General features: G+C 41.3%; 1 protein-coding gene across 7 annotated transcripts in view; it reads left to right on the top strand.

Annotated features, from left to right (window-relative positions):
• Nucleotides 1–25,703, top strand: part of SMG6 (SMG6 nonsense mediated mRNA decay factor) — a 191,306-nt gene that overhangs the window by 59,721 nt on the left and 105,882 nt on the right. Inside the window, exon 1 of one of the 7 annotated variants that reach the window (XM_074343232.1) lies at nucleotides 9,845–9,911. The exons of the other annotated variants lie outside the window; for them this stretch is intronic. Within the exon in view, the coding sequence (XP_074199333.1) occupies nucleotides 9,860–9,911 (52 nt within the window). The 5' untranslated portion in view covers nucleotides 9,845–9,859. Of the gene's footprint in view, nucleotides 1–9,844; nucleotides 9,912–25,703 lie in introns of those variants that run through there. 7 annotated transcript variants of the gene reach the window in all.

Here is a 25,703-nt window from a genome sequence, read left to right as displayed (position 1 = left end):
GATCCACTTTCTGTCACCATACATTGGATAGGTCTTTTCTAGAGTTTCATGTAAATGGAATCATACAGTGTACTCTTTTGTGTCTAGCTTCTTTTGCTAAGTGTAATGTTTCTGGGATTTATTCGTATTGTTACACCTATCAATATTTCATTCCTTGATGTTACTGAATAGTATTCTATCTTATGGGTATACTATGGTTTTGTTTATCTAGTTACTTTTTTTTTTTTTTTTTGGTTTGTTTTTGTGTGATTTGGGGGATGGGTGGGTAAGTAGGCTTATTTATTTATTTATGTTTAGAGGAGGTAACTGGGGATTGAACCCTGGACCTTATGCACCCTAAGCATGCGTTCTACCACTTGAGCTGTGTCCCCCTGCCCCCAGTTTGTATTTATTTAAAAATTTTTCCTGCTAGGGATTTGTTGGGCTTTATGTATCTGTGAGTTGATTTCAGCAGTTTTAGAGAATTCTTAGCATTCTTTTTTTTTTAATGCTGCATCAGCCCATGCTTTCTCTTCTTCTGTGACTGATTAGACATATGTCAGACTTTACCCTGTCTTAAGTGTCTTTTAAACCTCTTTTTCATTTTTCTGACTCTCTTGTGTGTGTGCAACATTCCAGATAATTTCCTTAACTGTCATTGAATCTTAACTGTATCTAACCTACTAAATGTGCTCCACTGAGTTTTTTTATTTCAATTCTTTTTTTTTTTTTAAATTGATACATATATAGTCAGTTACAATGTGTCAATTTCTGGTGAATAGCATAATGTCCCAGTGATATATATGTATATGCATATATATATATACACATACACACACATATATTCGTTTTCATATTCTTTTTCATTAAAGGTTATTACAAGATATTGAGTATAGTTCCCTGTGCTATACAGAAGAAATTTGTTTCAATTCTTGCTTTCCTGAACATATTTGTGAGCTTGTCTTTTTTTTAAATTTATTGAACATGGTTATTTTAGAGACTCTATGATGAAGGGGTTCTGTTAAGTGAGTTTCTGCTAATCTCTTCTTTCTGCTGGTTGTTGCACATGTGCCTTGTTTCCTGTGTAATTTAAAGTTTTTTTTCTGTAATTTTATTTTCTGTGGGATTTCATTAGTGGGAGTTCTTGGAGACCTGGGATGAAAATGGGAGAGGATTTGAGTTTGCTTTTGTTCACAGCCTGATGTTTGGGGAGTCTAAAATAATCATGCTAAATTAAAATACCTGCTTGAGGGTTTTCAGGCCACTCAGGTAACATTAATTCAGGCTTCACACCTCTGTAAGGCCTAGTGTATAGTTCATATTTTCAGTACAATATTTTTTTTTCTCTTCTAGTTAGCCCCAGGGATTGACATAGTCAGTTTTCTAGTTGTCTTCTCAAGGGGTTGAGGATTATTTCTTAAATTCACCCTTCTACTTGGGTGTAGCTCTGTGGGAGCTCAGCTTTGTGGCATGGATCTTGGGCATCCTCTTATGTTGGCTATATGCATGAAGCCTTGGAAACCAAAGCTCAACTTCATCAGGTAGCAAATGTTCTTAGGGTGAAGCCTGGCCATAATCCACAATTAGCAGCTCTAGTTTCCTGTCTTTACTCAATCCCTGACCAGAGGATTTCTTTTTAATTTACTCATCAGTACTTTCCAGAAAGACTTTTAAAAATGCTGTTTCCAGGATAATTAGTTGTTTCATTGGGAGAGTAGATCTGGGTACCCAGGCTGCTTGCTGTGTTACTAGAGGAAGTGGTATGATTCCTTTTTTCTTTTTAGCATCATACTCAAGCATTTTTTTTAACCTCTGTCTGTGAGCAGTGTGACTGGAGCACCTGTATCCAGGGTGGCAAGGGCACTGTGGGCTGCTCTTTTAAAGAGCAGCTCCTTTTCCAGCTCCTACAGCCTACTTTTATGGCAGATGGTATTATTAAGCTCATTTTTCCAAGAGGTGTTCAAGGTATAGATGACTTAGAGGACTAATTGGGTGGGGAAGAAAGAAAGGTAAAGTGAATGAGGAGGGGGTCCTGCAGCTAAAATGATAGAAGCCATTTATTGCCAAAAGAGTGTGAGCTAGAGATCTGGAAAAGAGTGCTCTCTAGTTTCAGCCACATTACACCACGTATCTGGTAAACTCTGTTGGCCCATAAAATCCTTTCCATTAGTCAGGGTGCTCTGTGCTTTTGTTCTTGTCTACTGCTGTTCTTAGAGCTGTTTGGTTGGCTGGTATGTTTCCATTTCCTTTTTAGAAGGCAGATTGTCATGTATTTAGGAATTTATTTACAGTAATTGGAGTTTTCTGACTTCTCTAGTCCCCTCTTCAGATCTAGGATTCCCATATTAAGGCTTATTTCAGAAAATGCCCATGTGATCCCTTGCCCCAAGTGCCAACAGCAGATGCAGCAATTGACACGCTGCAGGGAATTTCCAACTGCTGGGCAGGTTTCTGAAATCCAGACACGTGCTGTTCACACTTTGGCTTCTGAAGCAAGGATCAGCGGTTGAAAGAGGGGAGGGGCTGGCAGGGGACTGGAGGGAGAAAGATCTTATAATGGCTGCCCAGGGCTTAAGGCTGTGTCAGCTTTCTTCATCCCTCCTCCAGCTGGCGTTGGCAGGGTAGAGTAAATCACTGTAGAGTGGTTATGAGCCAAACTCACTGGGGGTTTCTTTGAGGCACACCTGTGACGTCATCCTGTTATCACTGCTTGTTCTGCATAACCTCTTTTCACTTTTCCCCTGAGAGAGGGTGATGCCCAGAACTCATGTCAGGGCAATGAGCAGAGAGAAATGTTTGGTAATCATTATTTTGAGATGCCTGCTAAGGACATAGTTTCAGGCCATTGACACATTCTTCAAGATTCCACACTGAAAGAGAAAACTCTCTTTGCAAACATGGCCTGGATACCCCTTGTGAACGAAACTTTTTTTTTAAACACAAAGAGAGAGACAATCCAGAAAGACTTGAAACTCCTAAATGTTCTCTCTTGTTCCCCCCGTTTCCCCCAACTCCACACACACACATATAGTCTGCTCTCTATACAGCACAGCAGTGATTCTTTTAAAAACATCGGGTCATGTCCCTCTATTTGGAATCCTCCACTGGCTTCCCATTTTACTTAGAGCAAAAGCCATAGTTTTTCCAGGGCCTTCCCTCCTATGTGGAACTCCCTCTCCTCCCCACCTCCCTTCCTTGCCTCTCTCTGGTTTCATTCATTTCCCCTGGCTTACTTACTCTGCTTTTAGTTACACTGGCTTTCTCGCAGGTCCTCTGATAAGCCAGGAATTCTCCCACCCTTGGGCCTTTGCATTAGCCATCTTCTCTACTTGGAAATACTCTTTCTCTAGCTGTCTGCATGGCATAAATCTCACCTCCTATAAGTCTTTACTTAGATGATACCTCCATGAGGCCTACTCTGACCATCCTGTTTAACACTGCTGTACTCCCACCCTGTTCTCCTGATGTCCCCTATCCTGCTTTACTTTCCTTTTTCATAATTTTTCTTTTACTTATTTGCAAATACTAGGTAATTGACTTACATTTTGTGCATTTCTTTATTGTTTTCCTTTACTACTCTTTAAGAGTGTAAGTTCCCTGCAGAGAAAGATCCTTGACTTGTTTTATTCACTGGTGTGTTGTGAGCATCTGTAACTGCCTGGTGTGCTGTAAGTTCTCAATAAATAGGTTTTTGAAGTGAGTTCAAGTCAAGAATAAAGTTTGTTAGTAGGTTAGTTTGGACACTGAAGATCGAGTGGCAAGGCTAGGGGACATCTGTTATTTGGGCCATTGCTCACAATTTTACTGTCTTTCCTTGTTTTTCTTGTTAAGGTGACACTTTTGAAAATGTAATTTCCAAATACGTGTTTTGTATCCCAACATTAAAATACATTAAATGTACCTTGGTATTTATTGTTAATCCTGGAGCCAGTGTCTTCAGGGCTCTGGAAAGCAAAATTTCTTTGAATACAGCATAAGTTCTGTCCTTTCTTGTCTCCTAAATCTTTCATCGTTTATTCTCTGTCCTTTCTTCCTGCCCATAAATATTCTTTTATTTCTCCTTCTCTACTCATTTACCATATTTTTACTCTCACCTTACTGGAGCAACTCTGTCCTGTTTTATGTAAGCTAAATAATTTTTTTAAAAGATTTAACCTTTTTGGTATGGTTGAGTACTGAAAAAAAAAAAAAAAGAGGAAAAAATAAGTAAAAAGGTGGAAACTCTCTGTAAACCAGCTTCCTAGCAGTGACATGCCTTCCTATATGTATGTGTGAATATTCAAATTTTTTTTACACAGTTGAAAGGATGCTGAATATAAAATTGATTCTACTATTTTTATTTATTATAACTATTCAGTTATAAAATTCTTTGTAAGCATGTTCAGTGGCTGAATAATGTTCTAATGTAAATATGTTCACATTCATGTTATCATTACCGTTTTTTGCACATTTTTTCCCACTTTTCTACTATCATAAATATTGCTGTAATTAACATCTTTGCAACATAAAACCATTGTCTGCTTTTCATATTGTTTTATTGGAATATATTTTTAGAAGCTCAGTTTAGGGGTTAAAAGTTTTGAAGTCTTTTAACACTTTTGATACATAGTGCTGGATTACTTTCTTAAGAAGCTCTGCCAGCTTACACACTTAGCAGCAGTGTTTGAGAATGCCCAGTGACCACCTCTTGCTAGCTAGCATTGAGTATTGTTAATGTTTTATAGTCCTTGGCACAAGGTAGGCATTCATAAATTTCTTGAATAAATGATAGAAGAAAACCTATCTTTATTTTTTTAAGTAGACTTTATGTTTTAGAGAAGTTTTAGATTCATAATAAAATTGAGTGGAAAGTACAGAGAGTTCCCATGCTCTCTCCTGCCCCTAAATATGTACAACCTACCCCACTGTCAACATCCAGAACCAGAGTGGTACGTTTGTTAAAATTGATGAACCTGTACTGACACATCATTATCACCTAACGTGCATAGTTTACCTCAGGGTTCACTCTTGGTGTTGCACATTCTGTGGGTTTTGACAAAGGTACCCAGCATTATACTATCATACAGTGTAGTTTTATTGCACTAAACATCCTCTGTGTTCTGCCTATTCCTCCCTCCCTCCGCCTAACCCCAGGCAACCACTGTTATTTTTATTGTCTCCATAGTTTTGCCTTTTCCAGGATGTCATAGAGTTGGAATCATACAGTATATAGACTTTTTAGATCGGCCTCTTTCACTTAGTCATATGTGTTTAGGGTTCCTTCATGCCTTTTCATGGCTTGATAGCTCTTTTTTTTTTTTTAAAGCATTAATTAGTATTCCATTATCTGAATAATCCACAGTTGATTTTTCTGTTAACCTACTGAAGGATAGCTTGGTTGCTTCTAAATTTTGGCAATTATGAATAAAGCTGCTGTAAACATCTGTGTGCAGATTTTTGTGTGGACGTAAGTTTTCAAATCGCTTGCTAAATACCAAGGAGTGTGGTTGCTAGATCATATGGAAACTGCCTAACTGTCTTCCAGCCTGTCCTGTTTTTGATTCCATTTCTTTGATTATTGGTGAGAATGGACATCTTTTTGTATGTTTTATTAACCATATATAGTTCTGTGTGGTCTGTTTCTTTGCTCATTTTTCTGTTCCAACCTAATATTTTTCATAATATTTCATAATTACTTGAGCTTTACAAACAGTAAATATAGTAAGTCCTTTCAGTATTCATTGGTGGTTTCCTTATTTGTATTTGATTTCTAATTATGTTATGGGTTTTTTTTTTAATGTAAAAAGTTATAAGATTTTATATATTTTAAAATGTCATCCTTTTTCTTTTATTATTTGTTTCATTGCTCTTAAGCTTAAAAAGGACTTTCCACTGGAGAAGTTTTTAACTAGCTCTGCAAATATATTTTCATTTCCATCAGCTGGAGGGAATTTTAGCACTATTTGTAATTTCATTCAGTTGGTAGGAGATATGAGGAACGCTACGTGCTTAATTAAATGATGCAACATGTGAGTGTAGATCTTTTGCATCAGATATAAAAGTTCCCAACCAGCAAATCAGCCCGTTTTTGTACATAGTTGGAGTGAGGTAAGGTTGGAGACATCAGGGACTGCATTGTCAAAGTCAGACCTTTCCCTTCACCTCAGATGACTTACTTGCCAACTGGGAACAGCTTAGGCTTGGCCAGTTAGCATGGGTATGTGTATAAGTAGTTGTGCTGTCCTGCCATTTCAGGAAGGAAAGAATATGATTGCCTTTTGTGGCTATCATGCTTTTCATTAATGAATGAACCATCTGTTTGTAGCAGAAGTTTACTAAGGAAGTACCATCTTTATTTCAGAGCAAAAGCTCTTGGAGCAAACCATCTGTCGAGCTAAATAAATAGCAAGAGAGTAAGGCTGTTCCAGTGGGGGCCCATAAGCCACCAGCACGTGGGATCAGACTAGCCAGAGACATTTGGCTACAAATGTTTCCCGTAATTCTAATTGCCCTTTGCATTAGTTAGTCGTGGCTTTGGAAGCACTGTGGAAGGTGTACTGAGGGAAGCATCGCTGCTGAGTCAGTGCGCCTGACTGTTTTGGGCTGGGAGATGTGCAGAAGGAGCGTAGAGGAGAATGAAATATCTCTGAAATTTCTTTTCTTCAAGGAGCTCAGAGAGAGTTAAAGGGATGGAACAAATATATGCTGCCCAGTATAGGGAGTCAGGTCATCATGTTTCTGTTTCCTGGGTGATTGACTGTTTTTTGAGGGTGGGGTCAGCTCCCTAAAATGTGATCTCTCCTTTCTCTGAAGGCCATGTGATCTCATGGTTATGAACTTTGCATTTTTGTAAAATAATACATATTACACATACATTCAGGAAAAAAGACTGATGAATAAACATCAAAACTTAATCATGATTCTCTAGATGGTAGAATTATGGGTGTTTTTAATTTTCTTTTTTCTCTGATTTTTTGTAGTTTTCTGTAATGTTCACAATATTTTTGTAATAAGAAAAATATTTTTAGAAATTGTAATGACAAAAAATTTGAAGTTAGGTAAAACTAGGTTCTAGTTCTGATTGTGTTATTTGCTATATCATACAAATTACTTAACCACTTCTAAATCTGTTTCTATAACTAGTACCTTGTGCAGAGAAGACATTTAATAAATATTTGTTGAGTTAAACCTTCTCATATGTTTGCCACTGATTGCCACTATTTCTGTTTCCCTTAAGAAGGGAGATTGTTTCTTCTCCTGAACTTGCAGCTCAAACAAAGCAACTTTGGTTTTGAGGATTTACTGTTTTGTTTTGTTCTCTTTTGACATTGCTGATTCTTCTGTTTTCTTTCATTCCAGAAGAACCAATAACCTAATAGACCAAATAGAGAATATTCAGCTATTCTATAAAATGCAATTATTTTAGCTTCATGAAATACATAGATTCGACTGCTCTTGCTCCGTCATCCTTGGAGACCGCCCGCACTCAGTCTGTGGAGTGTATATCTACTTTTACTTTAGCTTAAGCACCCAACCCCCACACCTCATGCCTTTTGTCTTGCCTTCTGAAACAGCCTACATTATGTATCTCTCTAAATAAGTCTACCTTTACTCAACAAAACAAAGCAAAACATAGATTCATCAACTAGAGTATGTATGTACTCCATGAGAACAAGAGACTGTGTGATATTTTATGAAATCCCTAACAGTGTTCAAGGCTGACCTCAAAATTAGGTACTTGATCAGTAATGATTGATCAGTTGATTCGCTTATTAGGATCTGGGATTGTTTAAAATGAGTTTAGGCATGTAGGAAATTAACAAACTGTTCATTTTTTAAAATTAATTTCTTTCTTGCAGCCAAGTAATTGTTCCTGGTAAAATGTTAATATGTTTAAAAAAATTTTTTAAGACTGCCTTATGCAAGCTCCGTGGTGATAAAGCTATCAGAACTGTCACTTTGAGATGGGGATACTATAGGAGACTACTTTGGGAAACCAGGAGTAAAATCTTTGACATACTTTTCCCTTTTTTCTTAGCCCCAAACTGTGGGGGCCTCTCCCTCTAAAGACAACAGGAGGCCAACTTTATAAAGACCTTCCTATTAATTAACTGATGCTCTTTAGCTCATGGAGTATGCTCCTTTCCAAGGGAGTCAGGAGCAGCTCATTCAGCCATCATGGTACCTGCCATCAGAATTTTGTCCTTGCTCTGAGACCCTTAAAGGCAAAGAGAGTCCTGTTGGGAAGTGGTGGAAATGCCTCCACATATGTGTGCTATTTCTTTAAAAGAAAGTCGAGCGGAAGTGATGCTGTAGGGAACATCTGCGCTCGGGGCTGAGTGGAGAGCGAGATGCGCTGCAGCTGGTGTAAGGCCCTGGCAGGCTGAGGCGCTGCTGTCTGTTGGGGTTTACTTCTGTCTACATTGAAACATGGCTTTGGGAGGGGGGTGGTGGCCTGCTGCCAGCCTCAGTTAGCCTGCCCTTCTCTTTCCTCTTTCCTCCTCACGCCCCCCCCCCCCTCAATTCCCCTCCCTCATGCTTTAAAGTCACATTTCCAGGCCAGACGTAGAATTAATCTCTGGGCACTTCACATTGCTGGCAGCTGAAAGCAGGATGTGGGATCTTTTTTTTCTCTCTTTCTCTCTCTCTGCGTCTTGGCTGACTTTTTTACCTCTCGAAGAATTTGGAAGGCCGTGAGATTCCCCCCCCCCCCCAAGTACTGTGGAGTTTTTCAGCACGCTGATCACCCTGCTGTGGCTTCATCCTAATAGACTTCATATGTTGATGCAGTTGACATCAGTATCAAACTATTTTACATGTGATCTGGTGTATTTCCTGAGGAAATCTGCAAGATATTTATTAAGAACTAATAAAATAAACCTTTCCATGAGTTTTTAGGTAGTTTTCAATTTTTCATGTCTCTCTTGTTTCCTCTTATCAATGAGTTGCTATTTTCTCTCTCTACTCTGACCATTGCAAAAAGGAAACAAAAATAAATGTTTTAAACTGTTCCTGAAGGGACAGAGAGAGAATAGTTCTGCCATGATGTATCAGCCGGGGCTGTATTTTTAGTGCAGCATTGTAGAAACTAAAAATATCCTGTTATAGTGGATCCTTTTTATAGGGCTGTGTGTGTGTGTGTGTGCGCGCGCACGCATGTATGTGTGTGTTTATAATGTTGTACGCACAAGTGCCTTTGTGCATCGGCAGCCGCTCTTCCCATTACAGCTGGACTCCATTAGTCCTTGAAAATTAATGTAATCCCAGTTAAGAAAAAAATTAATTACTCTACCAGAGCTGCATTTTATCCAAAGCTAGTGTTAGCTCCCTAGCTGGCAGCCTAGTTTGAGAGGCTCCAGGGGCCCATGGAGCTGTGGCTTTGGTATCACAGCACTTGCTGCTGGGTTTTTCCCATTGAGATCATTCCTCAGTCCTTTAGGGTTGGGCACGTGACATGCAGAGAGTCCTGCAGAACCTCTGCCTCAGTGAAATGTCAGGTTCCAGTCTGGTCATCCCCCAAGAGGCATGTCCGCCACAGGTTTAGCTCACCTGTTATAGCAGGGGTTTTTTTTTTTATCAGGATTCTTTAAAAAAGAGATTCTTTGGCAATGGTTGATTTTTAATGTTTTCTGAGGAGAAACTGTTTATCAAAGTCCCAGAGATGCACAGGATTTGCCTAGGAGGGCTCTTCGTGGACAGTTAAGAATGACAGTCACATTTTGTCCTTACTTTTTGTCTAAGAGTGGGCTAGTTTGTTTAATACACACCTTTTGTTATATAAGTGAGTGTGTCAGAGTTGACTGCTGGTTTCCAGTCAGACTTCTCAGCACCAGCCCTGGATGAGGGGCTGACTGGCTCAGCCTGTGAGGAACGTTTCCAGCTTTGTAATCAGTGTTCTGGGATGAGGTGCAGGGCACAGCCCAGAAGTTGTTGCAGTCGGCCTCGCCTTCACGGTACAGCTCTTGTGCAATTGCCTGCATTTGTTGTTGTTGTTTTGTGTGTTTTTCTTCCTTGGAGGCCTGGATAGGGGTGGAAGGGTAGAGAGGGATAGATGGGAAGCATGGGTATTTGTTTCCTTGCTGGTCAGAGTCTCCAGGCTCTGCTGAGAGTCCAGCCAGACCCATCTGTCTTGGACGGCAGTTCTCTTTTTCTGCTGAGCTGGGGCGTGGGCAGCACAGGCCTGTGTAACTCGTGACAGGCCTCCCGAAATGCCATGATGGCATGGAAGCTCACAGTGCTGTTCAGAACAACAGCATTGTTTAGTGCCCTTTTTTTTTGAGCATGGGCTCTGAGGCTCATCTGTGGCCCTCATATCCTCTCCTTCTGGTGACTCCAGGTCCTCCCCTGACCCCCCTCCCCATCATCCCTTAGCTGACAGCTGGTTGAGCCCTCGGCTTCCTGTGCTTGATCCCCAGGCAGTGTAGTTCAGTAAAAGTAGTAATTAGGCCTTTTACAAATTTATTTTATTAGTGAAGAGAGTTGGTAGGTAATGGGCTGTAATTCTAACACAGCCAGTTTGGAGATTAATAAAAAATTTAAAAAGAGCAGTTTTTACCAGTGGCAGTGGGCCTGTTATTTTGAGTTCTCAGCTGAGCCGAAATCAGAGCAGCGTGGGACCTGTGGTGGACTGTGCTGCTGGGAGGATGCAGAGCCACGTTCCTTGTTGTTACAGGCTGTGCAGTGCCCGTCCTTGAGGGTGTTTTACGCTGGCATTGGAAAAAAGGAAACCTTGTTTTCCAAGAACTCTGCTCTCTCTCAGCTTGATAAGCATTTAAAAATAAAAGCTGCACAATTGAAATTGGCAGTGCATCCTCATTCTTTTGTCTCTCTGTTTATTTTTTTCCCTCATCCCTCAACATGTGTGCTACAGCCCATGGTTATTACACCCTCAAGAATGATGGCCTGGAACTCGGCAAACTTGCACCAAGGTCTGCCCACCCTCCACCCACTGTTTGAAGCTGGCTGAGGCATCAGGGCCTAGCACCGAGAGGCCCGGTGGATCAGCCTCAGCAGCTCCATCTGTGGCACATTTCCCTTTTCCCCTGAAGCTGCTGCCTGGAATTTTTAGCTTCTCCAGAATCCTGATTGTCAGCCCAATCTTTCTTGTTAGTTTTTGCAGTTAACTTAATTGATTTGTTTACCTCTTCATTGGAGGAGCTCAAAAAGAAAATGCTTTGGCACTAATCAGGAGCAGTCCTGGCTTTTTAAAAAGATTCTTCTGAGCTAAAATTGTATAATACTGACCCAGGGAAAAGAAAAGCTACTATGGCTTAGGTTAGGGTGACGGTAAGTCCTGGTTTGCCCAGGGTTAGTCCCTGTTTATGAGTTATTAATAGCACACCCTTTCACGCTCACAAGTACCCTAGTTTAGGAGATAAATTTTAGCATCACCCTAGCTTAGATGAATTCGGGAAAAAGAACAGAAAAACAGCTCACTCACTACAAACTGTTAATTCTCTGTCTAGAAATGTAATGGCTTGTAAGTCAGCACCAAACCCTGCCCTAAGCATTGCATGCAGATTCCACTGGAGTCATGGACATGTGACCTCAGAAAGAATTGCCGTATCTCTGGCTGTGTGAGTGAGGACTGGCCTTCCTGCTTGAGTAGGTCCTGGTAAAGCCAACTTGGAAACACCATGTCACTTGTTTTAGCATTTCTGGTTATCATAGCCTAGTTTGCTTGAGTCAGAACCTGGAGTTAGTTTTTGGTGGGGTGTGGTTTCAGGTTTGCAGACTTCCCGGTTGATGCCTGTGAAGGGTTGGTGCCTGATGTAACTGAATAGGGTGTTACTTCAGGTTAGTAGTCCTTGTTTTTGCTTGGCTGGTTGGGCTGAACCTGGTATTACCGTTTCCCAAAGAATATTTTTGGTTTGAAAACTGAAGGTCAGCAGTTCGCAAGTGGCGAACTTGAAGCCAACTCTGTGGTTTGTCTTGTGCCACTGGGCCAGCAGCACTGCAGCCTGGATCTATTGATCTGCAGCAGTATCAGACCACGAACAGCAACTGCCAGACAAAACTCCATCTCACCCCACTTCCCCGTCCAACCTGTCTCTCTGCCCAGATCCCTTTTCTTATTCCTTGTATGTCTGTCTCATTCTTGGTTATGTATTTCACTTTCTTGGGTCTATCTTTTTCCATCTCCCTGTCTCTTTCCATAACAGTTTTTAATAATGCTTTAGTTAGTTCCAGCCTTTTCCCTGAATGGATCCCATTGGAAAATGCATTTGAAAGGAAACAGTTATACACTTCCCTTCCTTTGAAACTCTGTTGGCACCTTTTCCAGTGCAGTAAACCATACAACATGTATTTTCAAAGTTTCCAAACACAGACACGCTGGCGTTAAATTTATGAAAAAATATTTTATTCAGCTGTATGGTAACTGTGACTTTCAGAGCTGCTGATCAGATTTGAAATCGGTGCTGACTTTTGGAACTCCAACAGGTTTTCTGATCTCTGTGGGAAAAGCAGCCACACCGGCTCTTGGGCGTCTGTGATGTCTTTTGCCTTAGCCTTTGATTGCAGGTTGGGCAGGAGGAGTTGGGGCAAGAAAAGTAGATGTAGGGGTCCCCCAGTCACACCCAGAGGGAAGGAGGGAAAATCAGTGAGTCACTGAAGAATATTGCATAGCTGTGTTGGGCACAGGAGCAGAAGTTAAATTCTTTCTGTTTACTCTGGTCTAGGGCTGGAGGTCAGGTAACACCTGCTTGTGTGGTATGCCATTTACTTTAGGCCCAGAAGAGTTTGTTTATTTGTATTCAAAGCAGTGATGTTGTTGCTAATGTCATTAAGCAATTATCTCCCTCCTCCCTCCTTGTACCTGTGGCCTTGTGTCCCCACCCCCAGCCCCAGAAAAATATGCTAGAATCAGTTCTGTATGTTTAAATGTTGTGGGTTTGACTGAGGTTTGAATTTGGTCCATAGGGACAGTGATCCTTCTCAAGGATCCCAGCTGTTTGTTCAGAAGATCCCTGGGAATGCTCTTGAAAGAAGCTTTTCAGAAGGAGGTTCCTTCCAAATTGCTTAAGCAGCTGAACTCTGTCTTGGCTCACTCAGGTTCATGTACTAGGCCATTTCAACTTTTCTTTGCTTACCAGCCTAACAGTGGATCTGCTTCAGGGCACGCAGATAGATTCTGTTCCTCCTGCCATAGGACAGAAGCTGCTGAAGACAGCCCAACAAAAGCCAAGCATCCTGCAGGCCACGTGTCCCACTCAACTCAATTAACAGGGGCTTGTTAAGCATTTGTTGTGTCTCATTCTTCTTAGCTTTTCTGGTAGCATTTGCCTCTGTTGACAGCAGACTTTCCAGAAATGCTTTCAGTGATCGTAACTCTGTTCTCTCTATTCTTCCCTTCCTTCCTCATCCAGCACCCTAGTTGTTAGCACTTACAACAGTAACTGTCTTGACCTTCCTCTCTTCAGCCTTTTCTCATTGGTGTATCATAAAATCTCTTGGTTTTAACTGTCACCTCTGTATCACTCCCAGATCTTTTTCCTGAGCTTTAGACCACATTTCTAACTTCTTGCTGGACATTTTCACCTGGAATCTCACGCATATTCAAAATTGATTTCATCCGATTTCTCATGTGTTGCAAGTCAGGTTCCCCAGGAAGCAAACTTTTAAGATGGAGATTTACATCCCCAGGATGCAAACCAACTGGTTAGGGAATGCTGTCAGGATCAGTACTTGAAGGGGCATGACAGAAGCAGGATGGGGCACAGGGAGAAGTTGAATTGTACTGCAGGTGTAACAAAGACCATAGTCAGTCCTGTAAGGAGCCTGGAGCTAACCCTTCAGAGTAGTCCCAGAATGGGCCAAAGAGACTGAATCTTTATAACCTCTCCTGGCCTCCACCCACCAGTCAGATGTGAGTTACTCCTGGGAAGGGGAGTGACATTGGGAAAACGCTTTTCTTCAACTGAGAGCAAGTCTTAGAGAGGGATCAGCTGAGATCTGTTGCTGCCAACATTCCCGGCAGCTGGGAGAATGAGTGCCTTGGTCCCAGGGGGACCTGGGCAGTGCACTAGATCATCCACCGCCCCACCAGAACTGTCCCTTCTGTGCACAATATTTCTGTCATTTTTTTTAACATTTTTTATTGATTTACAATCATTTTACAATGTGTCAATATTTCTGTTATTGGTACCAGTGTCCTCCATACATTCAGGCTGTCTCGGCCTCACTGTTTCTAAGTTAGGCTATAATTTACATAACACAATAATGCACAGATTTTAAGTGTTCAATTTGATGAGTTTTGACAAATGCCAACCCTACTTTTGATTCTTTTTTACCCTAAGAGTGTTTGAAAATAATAAGAACCATCTTGAAATAGCTTAAATTAGAAAGGAACTTGAGGACAAGGGTATAGCCAGGCCTACAGAAGGGATTGAAATCAGGAAAGCCTTTTTCTGCACCTCTGCTTCCTCTGCATGTTGCTTGCCCCTCTGCCCTGTGCCCCTTCCTGGCAAACAGTAAGCGTTCAGTAAATAGTAGCTTTAATTGTTCTGTCATTTTTGTATACATGTATTATTACAAACAAAGTTAACTCACCCTTTTTAATGGCTATTTTATGTATGTATGTCTCATAATTTATTTAAAGCAGCCTCTTAAATTTTTCACTTTCTTCTTTTACTTATAGTACCTGCAGGAATTAGATTTCAACTCTTTGAATGTTCAGTTCATGTCTAGTTCATCTTTGAAAACTTAATGCCTAGCATAGGGCCTTGCATGTAGTAGCTGCTTAGTAAGTGCTGACTGTGTGTAAGGAAATGATCCAGTGCTTAGAGAGGTACTAAGAACAGATCGTCTCTGATCACTGGCACTGCAATAAGTGCTTGGGATTTATTGGAGTCTGCACTGTAGACCCTGCCTGAGGTTTCCAGCCTAGTAGGAGAAGCTTGATAAACTGTAAATCCTGTGCAAGAGTGGCTTTGAGCCACCTGCCTGGTGCATGTAATGGATGGGAATACTTTGAGTCCAGAGAAAGGAGGCCTATCAGGCAGCACAGAACAGCTTTAATACATGTTGGATCTTGAAGGAAGAACTTAGATAACAGAGAGGAAAGAGGTGGGCTTTGGAAAGTGAGGAAGGGAGAATGACCATTCAGGACCACAGAGGCAGGTTTGCTGTTTTATTTCTTCTTGGCTGTTGTCATTCACTGTCTTTTGGTGTGGGTCCTTTTAAAGAAGCAAGGCAGCACTCTAAAAATAAATCTGTTAGGTCTTTTGAACCAGGCAGAAGCAGGTCAATTCTGTCGTCCAAATGGAGGAAATCTCACCAAGAAAATGAAGTTGAGCTGTTGCTTAAGCACTGTCTGTTTGGCGGGGGGGTGCTAATCCTAGAATTATAGAGCTTTGTTCTCTGTACCAATGTTCAAATATAAATTTAGCTTTTAAATCTCTTTGCTTTATAGCATGCTGTTGTACTTTTTGTTTTGGAAATATCCCAAAAATGTACATAAATCGAATTTTACAGTTTAGACCATTTCCCTTTCATATCCATACATCTATGTCTATGTATGTATATATTTAATAGCATGTATATTTTAATATATCATTTAGTCTTCTTAAAATTAGACTTTCATAGCTTGTATCATGTTCTCATTTATCTAGGGTTTTTCTTCAAGATTTTAGGGTACTCCAGCCTTTGGTCATCAGCTGCATCAGCTGCACTCGCACTTGGGTTTCTCTGACCCTTTGTCTCTCTGTCGTAGACTGAATGTTGAGCGAATATGTTAGACAAGTAGGGATCTCTCTGCTTAAAGAAATCCTTTGTGGATCCTTTTAAAATAAGAATTACCATTTCCTAATTTAGCATTATTTTAACTCAGTTCTAAAGAGTTTCTTAAAGCATTATGTATCTATCAATATATAAAACATTCCTCTCTCTATAATTTTGGAAAAACGTTCTTGGATTGGGATATATATGTATTTTGTCTCACCATACAGATAACTTTAGGGTAATATTTCTTGGATAGCTTTTAATATTATGTGGTATAATGCCATCTGTTATAAAGGCATTTTCAAGATTATTGTTCATTTTTTCACATAGTGTCCCTTGCATAGAGTCTGTGTTAAAAAAGTTATTTTAGAATTCAGTGCTGAGAAAAGATTTGTTTTTCCTGAGGAACTGATATACTTATTCCTTTCCAATAATGACAGCTATACAATTGTTAGTGTTTCCTTTTGTGCTTTGACTGCCAGGAAAATCAGAGGCAAATTTCAAGTTCATTCATGGAAGACTGTTAACCCACATAATTGACATGTTTGTATTTCCCTTCTTCTTGGTCCTGATATTCTACTTCTGTTTTAATGTTATTTCTTTCTCTTTTTTCAATTGAAGTATAGTTGATTTACAGTGTTGTGTTAGTTTTTGGTGTACAGCATAGTGATTCAGTCATACATATTATATATGTAGTCTTTTTCATTATAGGTTATTACAAGGTATTGAATATAGTTCCCTGTGCTATGCAGTAGGACCTTGTTTTTTGGGGTGTTTTTTAAATCTGCTTTATTTATGGTAGTGTGTATCTGCTAATCCCAAACTAATTTAGCCCACTCCCTGTCCTGCCACCTTTGGCCTGCCTTTTTTACTCCATGTTAACGATTTTGCCATTCATCTGTATTGTTGAGTAATACAGCAGTTTGTTCCATTTGGTTGCTGACTAGTCTTCCAGTGTCTGGATATATCACCCTTTCTTTATTCCCTGTTGATGGACATTTGTTTTTGTTTTCCAGTTTTGGGCTGTTACAAATAAAACTGCTGTAAATGTTCAAATGTAAGTCTTTGTGTGACCTTATGCTTTCATTTCTTTTAGGTAAATACCTAGGAGTGGTATAACTCAGTCATTTGGTAAATTATATTTTAACTTTTTAAGAAACTTCCCAACTGTTTTCCAAAGTGGTTGTATCATTTATAGTCCCAAAGCAGTGTGTGAGAGTTCCAGTCACTCTGTGTCCTCACCAACACTTGCTGTTCTCTGTCCTTTTGATTATAGCCATCCTGGTATGTGTGGAGTTGATTTCCCTAGTGATAAATGATGTTGAGCATCTTATCAGAAGTACATGTTCAGCATGAACTTATTTGCCATTCACCTATCTTCTTTGCTCATTTTTTTGATTTGTCTTACTAATTTGAAAGAGTTCTTTGTATATTTTAGATGTGAATCCTTTGTCAGATATATGTTTTACAAATATTTTCTCCCTGCAAGATTTTCTTTGTGGCTTCTCTTCATTTTTGTCTTTCAAAAAGCAAAAACAAAAAATAATTATAATAATGAAGTCTATTTAAAATATTTATTTATTATTGTATTATTTCATTATATTATTTTGGCAGCAGGGAAGGTAATTAAGTTTGTTTATTTTTGGCAGAGGTACTGAGCATTGAACCCAGGACCTTGTGCATGCGAAGCACGTGCTCTACCACTTGAGCTGTACCCTCCCCTCTGCAGTCTAATTTTTTTAGGTTTAATCTCTATAGGTTTATTGGCAAAAGAGCAGTTTAACATAGTGTTGCAGCTGATGCTGCCAATTTAAAAAAAGGAATCTTCTTAATATCATCTGATTATCAGTCCAAAGCAGTGCAGCACTGAAAATGCATGGGCAGTTTCATTCCTGAAGAAAACTGTGCTAGGGCTCATGTGTTAAACAATGTTTTTTCCCTGACTGCCCTTGTTTGAAGAATGCACATACCACTAGTTTGAGATTTATACTTTTACTTATTTTTTGAGCAGTAAGAACTTGTTTAAACATCTCACTGAGCTTCTGCAATTCGTTCTTCTTGTCATCTTTCTTCACTTTCTCATCACCTTCACTTTGTACTGCTTGACATGGATTTTACTGATCTGATGAGTCATAGCCTTGATGATGAAGTTCTCTTGCTTTACTCCTTATTCTTTAGGCAAAAGTTCTGTCTTCAGCAAACTTTCCCTTCTTTTTTCTTATTTTCGTTTTGGTTGCCCCTGGCAGTTTCTTGCTCAGTCCAGATAAGGAGCTACATAGCTGGCCTTCTCCAGCAGCTCAGGCCAGGCAGCACAAGATGAGAACAAGGGACTGCAGCATCTGCTCAGAATATTCAACTAATTGAGAAACTGTCACCAAAATGTCTCAGTAGCCCTTTTCTATGTAAAAGACAAATGTTTCTGGAATCCTATGTCAGATCTTTTGGGGTTTTGTTTGTTGGCTTACTTTTATTTGTTTACTTGTTTTAAACCTTTTATTTTGAAATATAGATTTACAGGAAGTTGTTAAAAAAAATGTACAGAAGGTCCTGTGCACCCACTATCCCTCCTTCCCTAATGTTAGCGCATCTTGCATAACTTTAGTGCAGTATCAACACCAGGAATTGACGTTGGTACAATCCACAGACCTTATTCGTATCTTACCAGTTGCACCCACGTGTTTGTTTGTATGTGTGCATGTACAGTTTTATGTAGTTTTTATCACACAGGTAGTTTCATGTAACTATTTCCACAATCAAGAGACAGAACTACTCCATCACTTCAAAGCTTCTTCATGCTACCTTTTAATAATCATCCCTGCCTCCTTCCATCCTCAAATCCTAAGCCCTGTTTTCCATCTCTATAATTACATTATTTCAAGAATATTATATAAGTAGGATTATATAGCAGGCGATCTTTTGAAATTGGTTTTTATCACTCAGCATAATTCCCTGACAATCTGTTCAAGTTATTGCATGTATCAGTAGTTCTTTTCTTTTTATGGCTGAGTAGTATTACATAGTATGGATGTTCCACAGTTTGTTTAACCATTCACCCAATGAAGAACATTTGGGTTGTTTGCAGTTTTAAGTTGTTATGAATAAAGCTGCTCTGAACATTTATGTACAGGTTTTTTTGTGCAAATGTAAGGTTTCATTTCTCTGGGATAAATGTCCAAGAGTATAATTGCTGGGTCATATCCATAAGTACATTTTTAGTTTTAGAAGGAACTGCCAACCATTTTCCAGAGTGGCTGTACCATTTTACATTCCAATCAGCTGTGTCTGTGTATGATCTACTTTCTCTGCATCCTTACCAGGTTTTTGGTGGTGTTACTATATTTTAGCCATTCTGATAGATGTTCATTGTAGTTTTAACTTTCATTTCCCTAATGGCTAATGATGTTGAACATCTTTTCATGTGCCTGTATATCCTTTTTGGTGAAATTTCTGTTCATGTCTTTTGCCCATTTTCTAATTGGATTATTTGTTTTCTTTCTGGTGAGTTTTGAGGATTCTTTATATAGTCTAGATACTAGTCCTTTATAAGATATGTAGTTTGCAAATATATTTTCCCAGTCTAATTTGCTTTTTCATTCTACTACAGAGCAAAAGATTTTAATTTTTATGAGGTCCAGTATACCAGTTTTCCTTTTATAGATTGTGCTTTTGGCATCAAGTCCAAGAATTCTTCATTTAGCCCTAGGTCCTGAAGATTTTCTTCAATTTTTTGTCTAAAAGTTTTATGGTCTTATGTTTTACATCTAAGTCTTTGATCCATTTTCAGTTACTTTTTTTCCAGCTAATTTTTGTGTAAGGTGTGAGATTTACATCAAAGTTCATTTTGGTTTTTTGCTTGTGGATGTTTAATTGCTCAAGCAAGTATTTGTTGAAAAGGCTATCCTTCTTTGTTTGACTAAACATGAGGCAGAATGACTCCTCCCACTTTGTTCTTCTTTGGCAAAATTGTTTTAAATGTTCTAGGTCCTCTGCCTTTCCATATACACTTTAGAATAAACTTGTCTTTGTCTCCAAAAAAACTGCTTTCAAATCCCAGCTCTGACACTTAACTGGCTTTGTGACCTTGGACAAGTCATTTAACTTCTCTGAGCCTGTCAGAAAGGAGAATAATACCTCTTGTGCAAATCTTTTGTAAAGCTTTGAGATAATATGTATATATGTATAAATGCTCTGTGCCTAACACCACTCTCGCTATATCTTAGTTATTATTCCTGGCCACAGTGGAATCATTGTTTATGATCCATAAATGGAGAGGCAAGTGTACTGTTATGAGCAGCAAATGTTTCTTAAACCCCTTCGTGGTGCTAATGTTCAAGGATGTGAAGTCTTGACATAGCTCTTGTCCTCAGAGGGCTTATAATTTTGTTGGGGAAGCATGCTGTGTGGGTAAAAATTCCAGGACTAGGTATCACATGTTAAGTTCCAGATACGTGGGGCAGACAGTGGGTACATCAGAGAACTTTCTCTTCCTGGGTTTTGTTTGCCCTTTGGTACCCTGTTCTGCAAGGTGGCTTCTGTCTATTATTGATGAGAATGTGTGGGGGTGGAAGGGGGTGTGTACAGATTTAGGGGAAGGCAGTCAGGTGGGAATATGTAATTAATTTTTATACTTTCCCCAGTAAACCATCGACCCTTTTTATGATGTCATGAGGGATTCCTTAATTTTGCAGCTGCTTCCTGATTACGTCAGAGAGGAGCCTCTCACCCCACAGCCTGGAGCTGTACTCATACAAGAATTGGAAACAAATGAAGTGCTGAATATCTAATGGCTTCCACAGGGAAAGCCAGTTCAGACTTCCCAGGCCTCCTTCTGCAAGGTCTTCCTCAAGTATTTCTGACCCCCTGAAGTGTCTTTGTTCTGGAAAGACAGGACTGGCCCAGAGCCAAGTGGGCGGGAGCCTGGGGACTCCTGGGCGCACACCTCGCTCCCTCCAGGTGTTCTGCAATCCCACATCTCTGCTCTCTTCCTGGATCTCGTTTGGTGGGTGTTACCCTTTTTGAGGTCTCAGGATCCTCTGGAACTTGAGATTATCAGTGAGAGTCCTTCCCTCCCCCACATCATCTCCACCTTCTCTTCTCTTGATTTTCTTTCTGCAGCATTTCTCACATCTGTGCACTCCTTTCCATTCCGTTTTCCACCTGTCTTATAAGAAAGATGTTATGTTTTTTTGGCATTGTTAAGTTTATGAAATGTTCTACATATATAATTCCTCTTAATTCAAACAAGTTCACATCCTCTTAGCTTCCCAGCCAGTTTCCCTCCCTGTTACTTTTTTCCAGCTACACTAATTTGTCCTAAGTGCTTTAACTAGATTAATCTTCATAAAATACCTTTGCTTTACTTAGGAACATTGAGTAAGTGTCCTCCTCACTGCCTATTGGGTCAGGCCTGTGTTCCTTGCTGTGACATCGCAGGCCCAGTGCTTGGTGTCCCTGTTGCATGACACGCTGAGCGCAGTACTTGCCATCTGGGTATGTGCCTGGTGTGCCCCTGCCTGCATGCCTCCATAGCACACTCACTCCCTCCTTAATCCTGGCAGTTCAGTCTGTGTTCATCTTTTGCAGCCCTGCTCCTCAGAAGCGCTGTCTTCCATGGAAACCTTCCTGGATAGACACTAGCTGGAAATGTTTTTGTTTTTTTTTTTTCTGGTGAGGGAAAGCATCTTATTTCCATCTCCCTTATGGCATGTAGTCATACATTGTCTTAAACTGTAATTATTTGAGTGTCTTTGTATTCTTCCTGTCTTCCTCATTAGAATATCTTCTCAGGGACAGTGTCCTGTTTTCCTTTATATCCTCCATAATTGGGCTAAATAAACAACTTTGGAATTAATGGGAGAGGTCCTTTTATTTGGGGGTTGGGATTTCCTTTGCTCCAACATCTACCCACTAAAAGAAGTCAGAGTTTTATAATCCTAGAAAATCCAAAAGAAGTAGCAGGCAGGACAGTAGGGTTTCTTAGAGGGGAAACAGTACCTTCCATGTTCCTCTGTCTTATCTCATGTACCTTGTTCTGGGATATGTCATGAATTGCCTTCTACCCAGTCAGCCTGCATTCTGCCATTGTGCATGAATAATTTGCTTGCGTATATTGGTGCCCGATTTTTCTGCTCTTTTCATTCTACTCCTTGGGGAATAAAATGACGCCTTGATGGCATGGACATCTCTGCTTTTGCTGTGAGATTTTGTCTGGTTCCTTTACCAGACTGACTGCCTTTTCCAGCCAGCAACTGCCACAGGGAATTCAAGGGCTCAAACAGCAGCAGTCAAAAGATGCTCTCACTGCCCACTTCCTGTAGACAAGGAGGTTTTGGTGGGCTGCTCAGGAACTGTGCCAGCCCTGTGTCTGACTGGTGACTGACTCATGAGAAAAGCAGCCTCATGTCTGAAAGATAAGAGCCAACAAATCACCTCCAGGTGGTGTTAGTTTGGAGGTGACTGACCATTCATTTCCTCTCTCTGGGAGGAGCTAGCAGGGATGGAATCAGTGAATAAGTAGTCTTGCCTGCATTTTTCTCCAGCTATTAGTGAAACAGCCGAGCAAATAGTTGGTTCTCTCTGTTGGAATGGTAAGTGGACCCCTGTGCCCTCTGAATGCCTTCTGTGGCTGTCAGGGTATCAGACTTGTGTGTCATCCATCCTGTGTCCTCCCTTCATTACTCTTCTCATCCTCTTGCCAGGAAGCTGGCTGTGTGCACCAGGGGAACTCTGCTTGTTCCATCACTGCCAGATTTTTCTGTGACCAGCCAAACCTCATCCCTACCGATTTGGTTTCCTGCAGATCTCTCCCTGACCCAGGAGTTGATCAGAAGCGATGGTTCTGAACCGCTGTCCCTTGGCTGGGCTCAGTAGGTCCAGGCAGGTGGGCCTGCCTGTTGTCCCCTCCTCTTCCCTCTCCCCGCTCCTGCCTCGCTCCCATTTCCTGCAGGAGGACGCTCTGCCATCCTGGAGCCGTCAAGCACAGCTTTGCTTTGGCAGCACCGTCGCACACACACTGGTGGGAGAGGGGACGTGTTTATCACTTTTCCTGGAGATTATCTGTTTAAGCACTTCTCTGACAGTTACAATAACAAGGGCAGTGTGTTGTGTTTCCCAGCAGAAGGACACTTGCTGTTGAAAGATGTATAGCACTAATTAGAAATACATAACATCCGGCCACATGGCAGCCTTCTCCTGGCCGCTCCATTTCCTGATTTCATACAACTTTGACGACAGTTGGTTTATGTTTTCCATGAATATTTTCTCAGAAAAATGAGAAAGTCTCCCTGTTACATAGGAGCGAGAAGAGTATTTCTGCCTGAGCAGGTATTTGGCCAAAGAAATAGTGGGAGCTGTGGTCACCTGCCCATCTGAGAGCAAGTGGGAAGTGGCAGAACCAAGCTCAGACCTCAGGTGACTTTCTTGGTAAGAAATATTTCTGTCTGACTTCCTTAGCCAGAACCATCCCCCTACACCCTTGAACAAGCCTGCTTTTGGAAAGAAGGGGAAAGGCTGTTTCACAATGTTAATGAGTTCTTCAGCTCATGTCAGGCTCCTGCTACCTGACACAAAGCCAGAGGAACCCAGGCAAATACCAAGGAAAACAATGCTTTTTCCTTCCCCACCCCACATCACTTGTTGGCCTGGCCCAGCCCAACTCCAGGGATATATATGGGCATTTGTAAGACTGGGGCCAGCTTCCTAGGCCTAGCCCCGGAGTGGGCGGACCTGGGCCTCCAGATGCTGCTTTCCTACCCACGGGTATAAGAGTGGGTATGTCTCAGGGCTGGCATTTTATGGCTTCTAGTCCACAGAAGCCTAAGTGAGGCAGAGGGCATCTCCTGAAGATACCATAGCACTTACATATTTCTCACAGGACACACTGGGTCCGAGTTGCCATGGTTACTTGGGTAAATAACTATAGATGCTCAGTATGTGCTTCTGGTACCGCTGAGCCTTAGAAGAGGGCAGGCCTTCCAGAAAGCACTCTATATGAAGTGGTCAGTCAGAGACCTGACCGAGACCCAGCATTCTGACCCCCGATAGCTGTGATACTGCCACCTGCTCAATCAGAGCAGAACAACTTACTGGTTTGTACCTCCCATCAGTCAAACCAGAATATAGTGGGGAGTGCTGTCAGACCCTTCCTGGGGAGTTGGAGGGGCTGGGGTGGGGGTGAAGGGTTGAGGTGACATAACCATGGCTGAGAGCAGAGCAGTCATGAAGCTGCTTTTCAGCTGCTGCCCTGAGAGGTATCTGCTTCCAGATACAGCAGAGAGGCTCCCGCCTGGTCCCCAGACCTTATTTCAGGAAGCTTAAAAAAGGAGCCAGCCTGGACCTCTCAGAGGCCTCAGTGTCATTGTTCTTGAGCAGTTCATTCTTGTCCTTGAGCCTAGCCCTGTGTACTCTGAGAAGGAATCTAACCTGAGGTTGACATTTGTCATAAAAATAGAAATGGTCTGGGTGAAAATAACCTCCCTTTGCCCCATCTTATCCTTATCCAGGCTAATGAGGGTGTCTTGTATTCTTGGGCTTCTGCCAGTCCTTACAGCTAAGATACCCCCTCTCCATCTCTTCTGAGGGCCTTCTGTGTGCAGGTAACTTCTGCCTAAGATGCCCAATTGATGAGGGGACACGAATGTGTACTCAGATGTGTCAGCTACCAGGATGTAGCTTATTCTCCCATTCTGGGCGGTGCTCTACAGGGGCCTGGACTGAGCTGGGGCAGCACAGACGGTGCTGCTGCCTGTAGTCAGGGTGGCAGGGAGAAGCTGGCATCTTTCCTTGAGATGGCTTACACATCTTCCCCTTCCCTACTTTCCATCCTCCCTGTGCTTGGTTCTTGGGTTCTTGTTTCCTCTCTCTCTAGCAGAGGTTTAGGGCCTTACCAGAAGAGGAATGAGAGTGGTGATCTATTCTAATCACATGGATTGTTACCACTTCCTTACTGCCTGCCACAGTTGAGTTGGAAAGTTAGAGGGTGACATTTGGGACCAGTGGGCATCTGGAAGGATGGTGGGAAAGCCACAAAAGAAGAATTGCTATACTGATGCTATTCATATGTTGGGACCTTCTGAGCAGCAGCCTGTTCCTTCTCACTTCCAGGGCTTTCTAAAGTGGTTTGGGGCTGGCTTTGCATACTCCAGTCATGTTTGCTCCTGTGGCCAAGACTGTTAGGAGCAACTGTGGTTGTGTAGCATCTCCTGGAGTCAAGACTTCAATTAGGCTCCACTGAAAAGACTAGTGTCAACAAGGAGAGAGGCGAGAGGGAGCTCCCCCTTTGGCCATTGAGGTTAAAATGCAGACAGGGACAGCGATCAAACATGTGGCTAATTATCCTTTTAACACTTGGAGATTCTGAGAATTCTCCTGTATTAGGAGGGAATTAACAGACCAGCTACCGCCAGAGCAAGCGAGCCTGGCCCCCGATTCCAACTCCTGTGCATATAGGGGTGTCTCTTCCTCTGAGGCTGCAGGCTGGACTGCTGCCTTCTGTTTGTCACCTGTTCCTCTCAAGTCTGGATGAAGTGTCTATCAGGGAGGGCCACTGACAAGTGGTTTGAGGGTGTGTATGTAGCTCCCACTAAGGAATTGCCCTGGCCACCACCAAGGTGACTCCTTTCCCTGACCTGCAGCCAGAAGGCAGTTGACCAGCTGAGGAAGAGAAGGGGATAAGGTGCTGACATTGGAAGCCAGATTTATTTCTCAGCCCTAGGGGAAAGAATTTGTGAAAATTAAAGCTGACACTGATTAAGTGCTTATTATGTGCCAAGCACTGTCCTACGTAGTTAACTTATTCAGGTTATTGAAAATAGATTATTTGTAAGTGTCATGTGTGTTCTCTGAGGAGGACGAATAGAGAAAAGGTAGGGATGGAACCAAGGTTGGTGATTCAAGAAGGTAACTTTTAAAGTTATATTTTTCTCATCTTAATTGGTGATTGTATTCCTGCTGTCTATACATTAGAGAGACTGAGTTAATTAAATAAGAATTTTTGTTACTGTGGCTTCACATCACCTGCAGGCAGC

This window comes from Camelus bactrianus, chromosome 16, assembly GCF_048773025.1.
Source record: "Camelus bactrianus isolate YW-2024 breed Bactrian camel chromosome 16, ASM4877302v1, whole genome shotgun sequence".
NCBI classification, from domain to species: domain Eukaryota; kingdom Metazoa; phylum Chordata; class Mammalia; order Artiodactyla; family Camelidae; genus Camelus; species Camelus bactrianus.
This window is presented reverse-complemented; position numbering and strand designations above follow the sequence as displayed.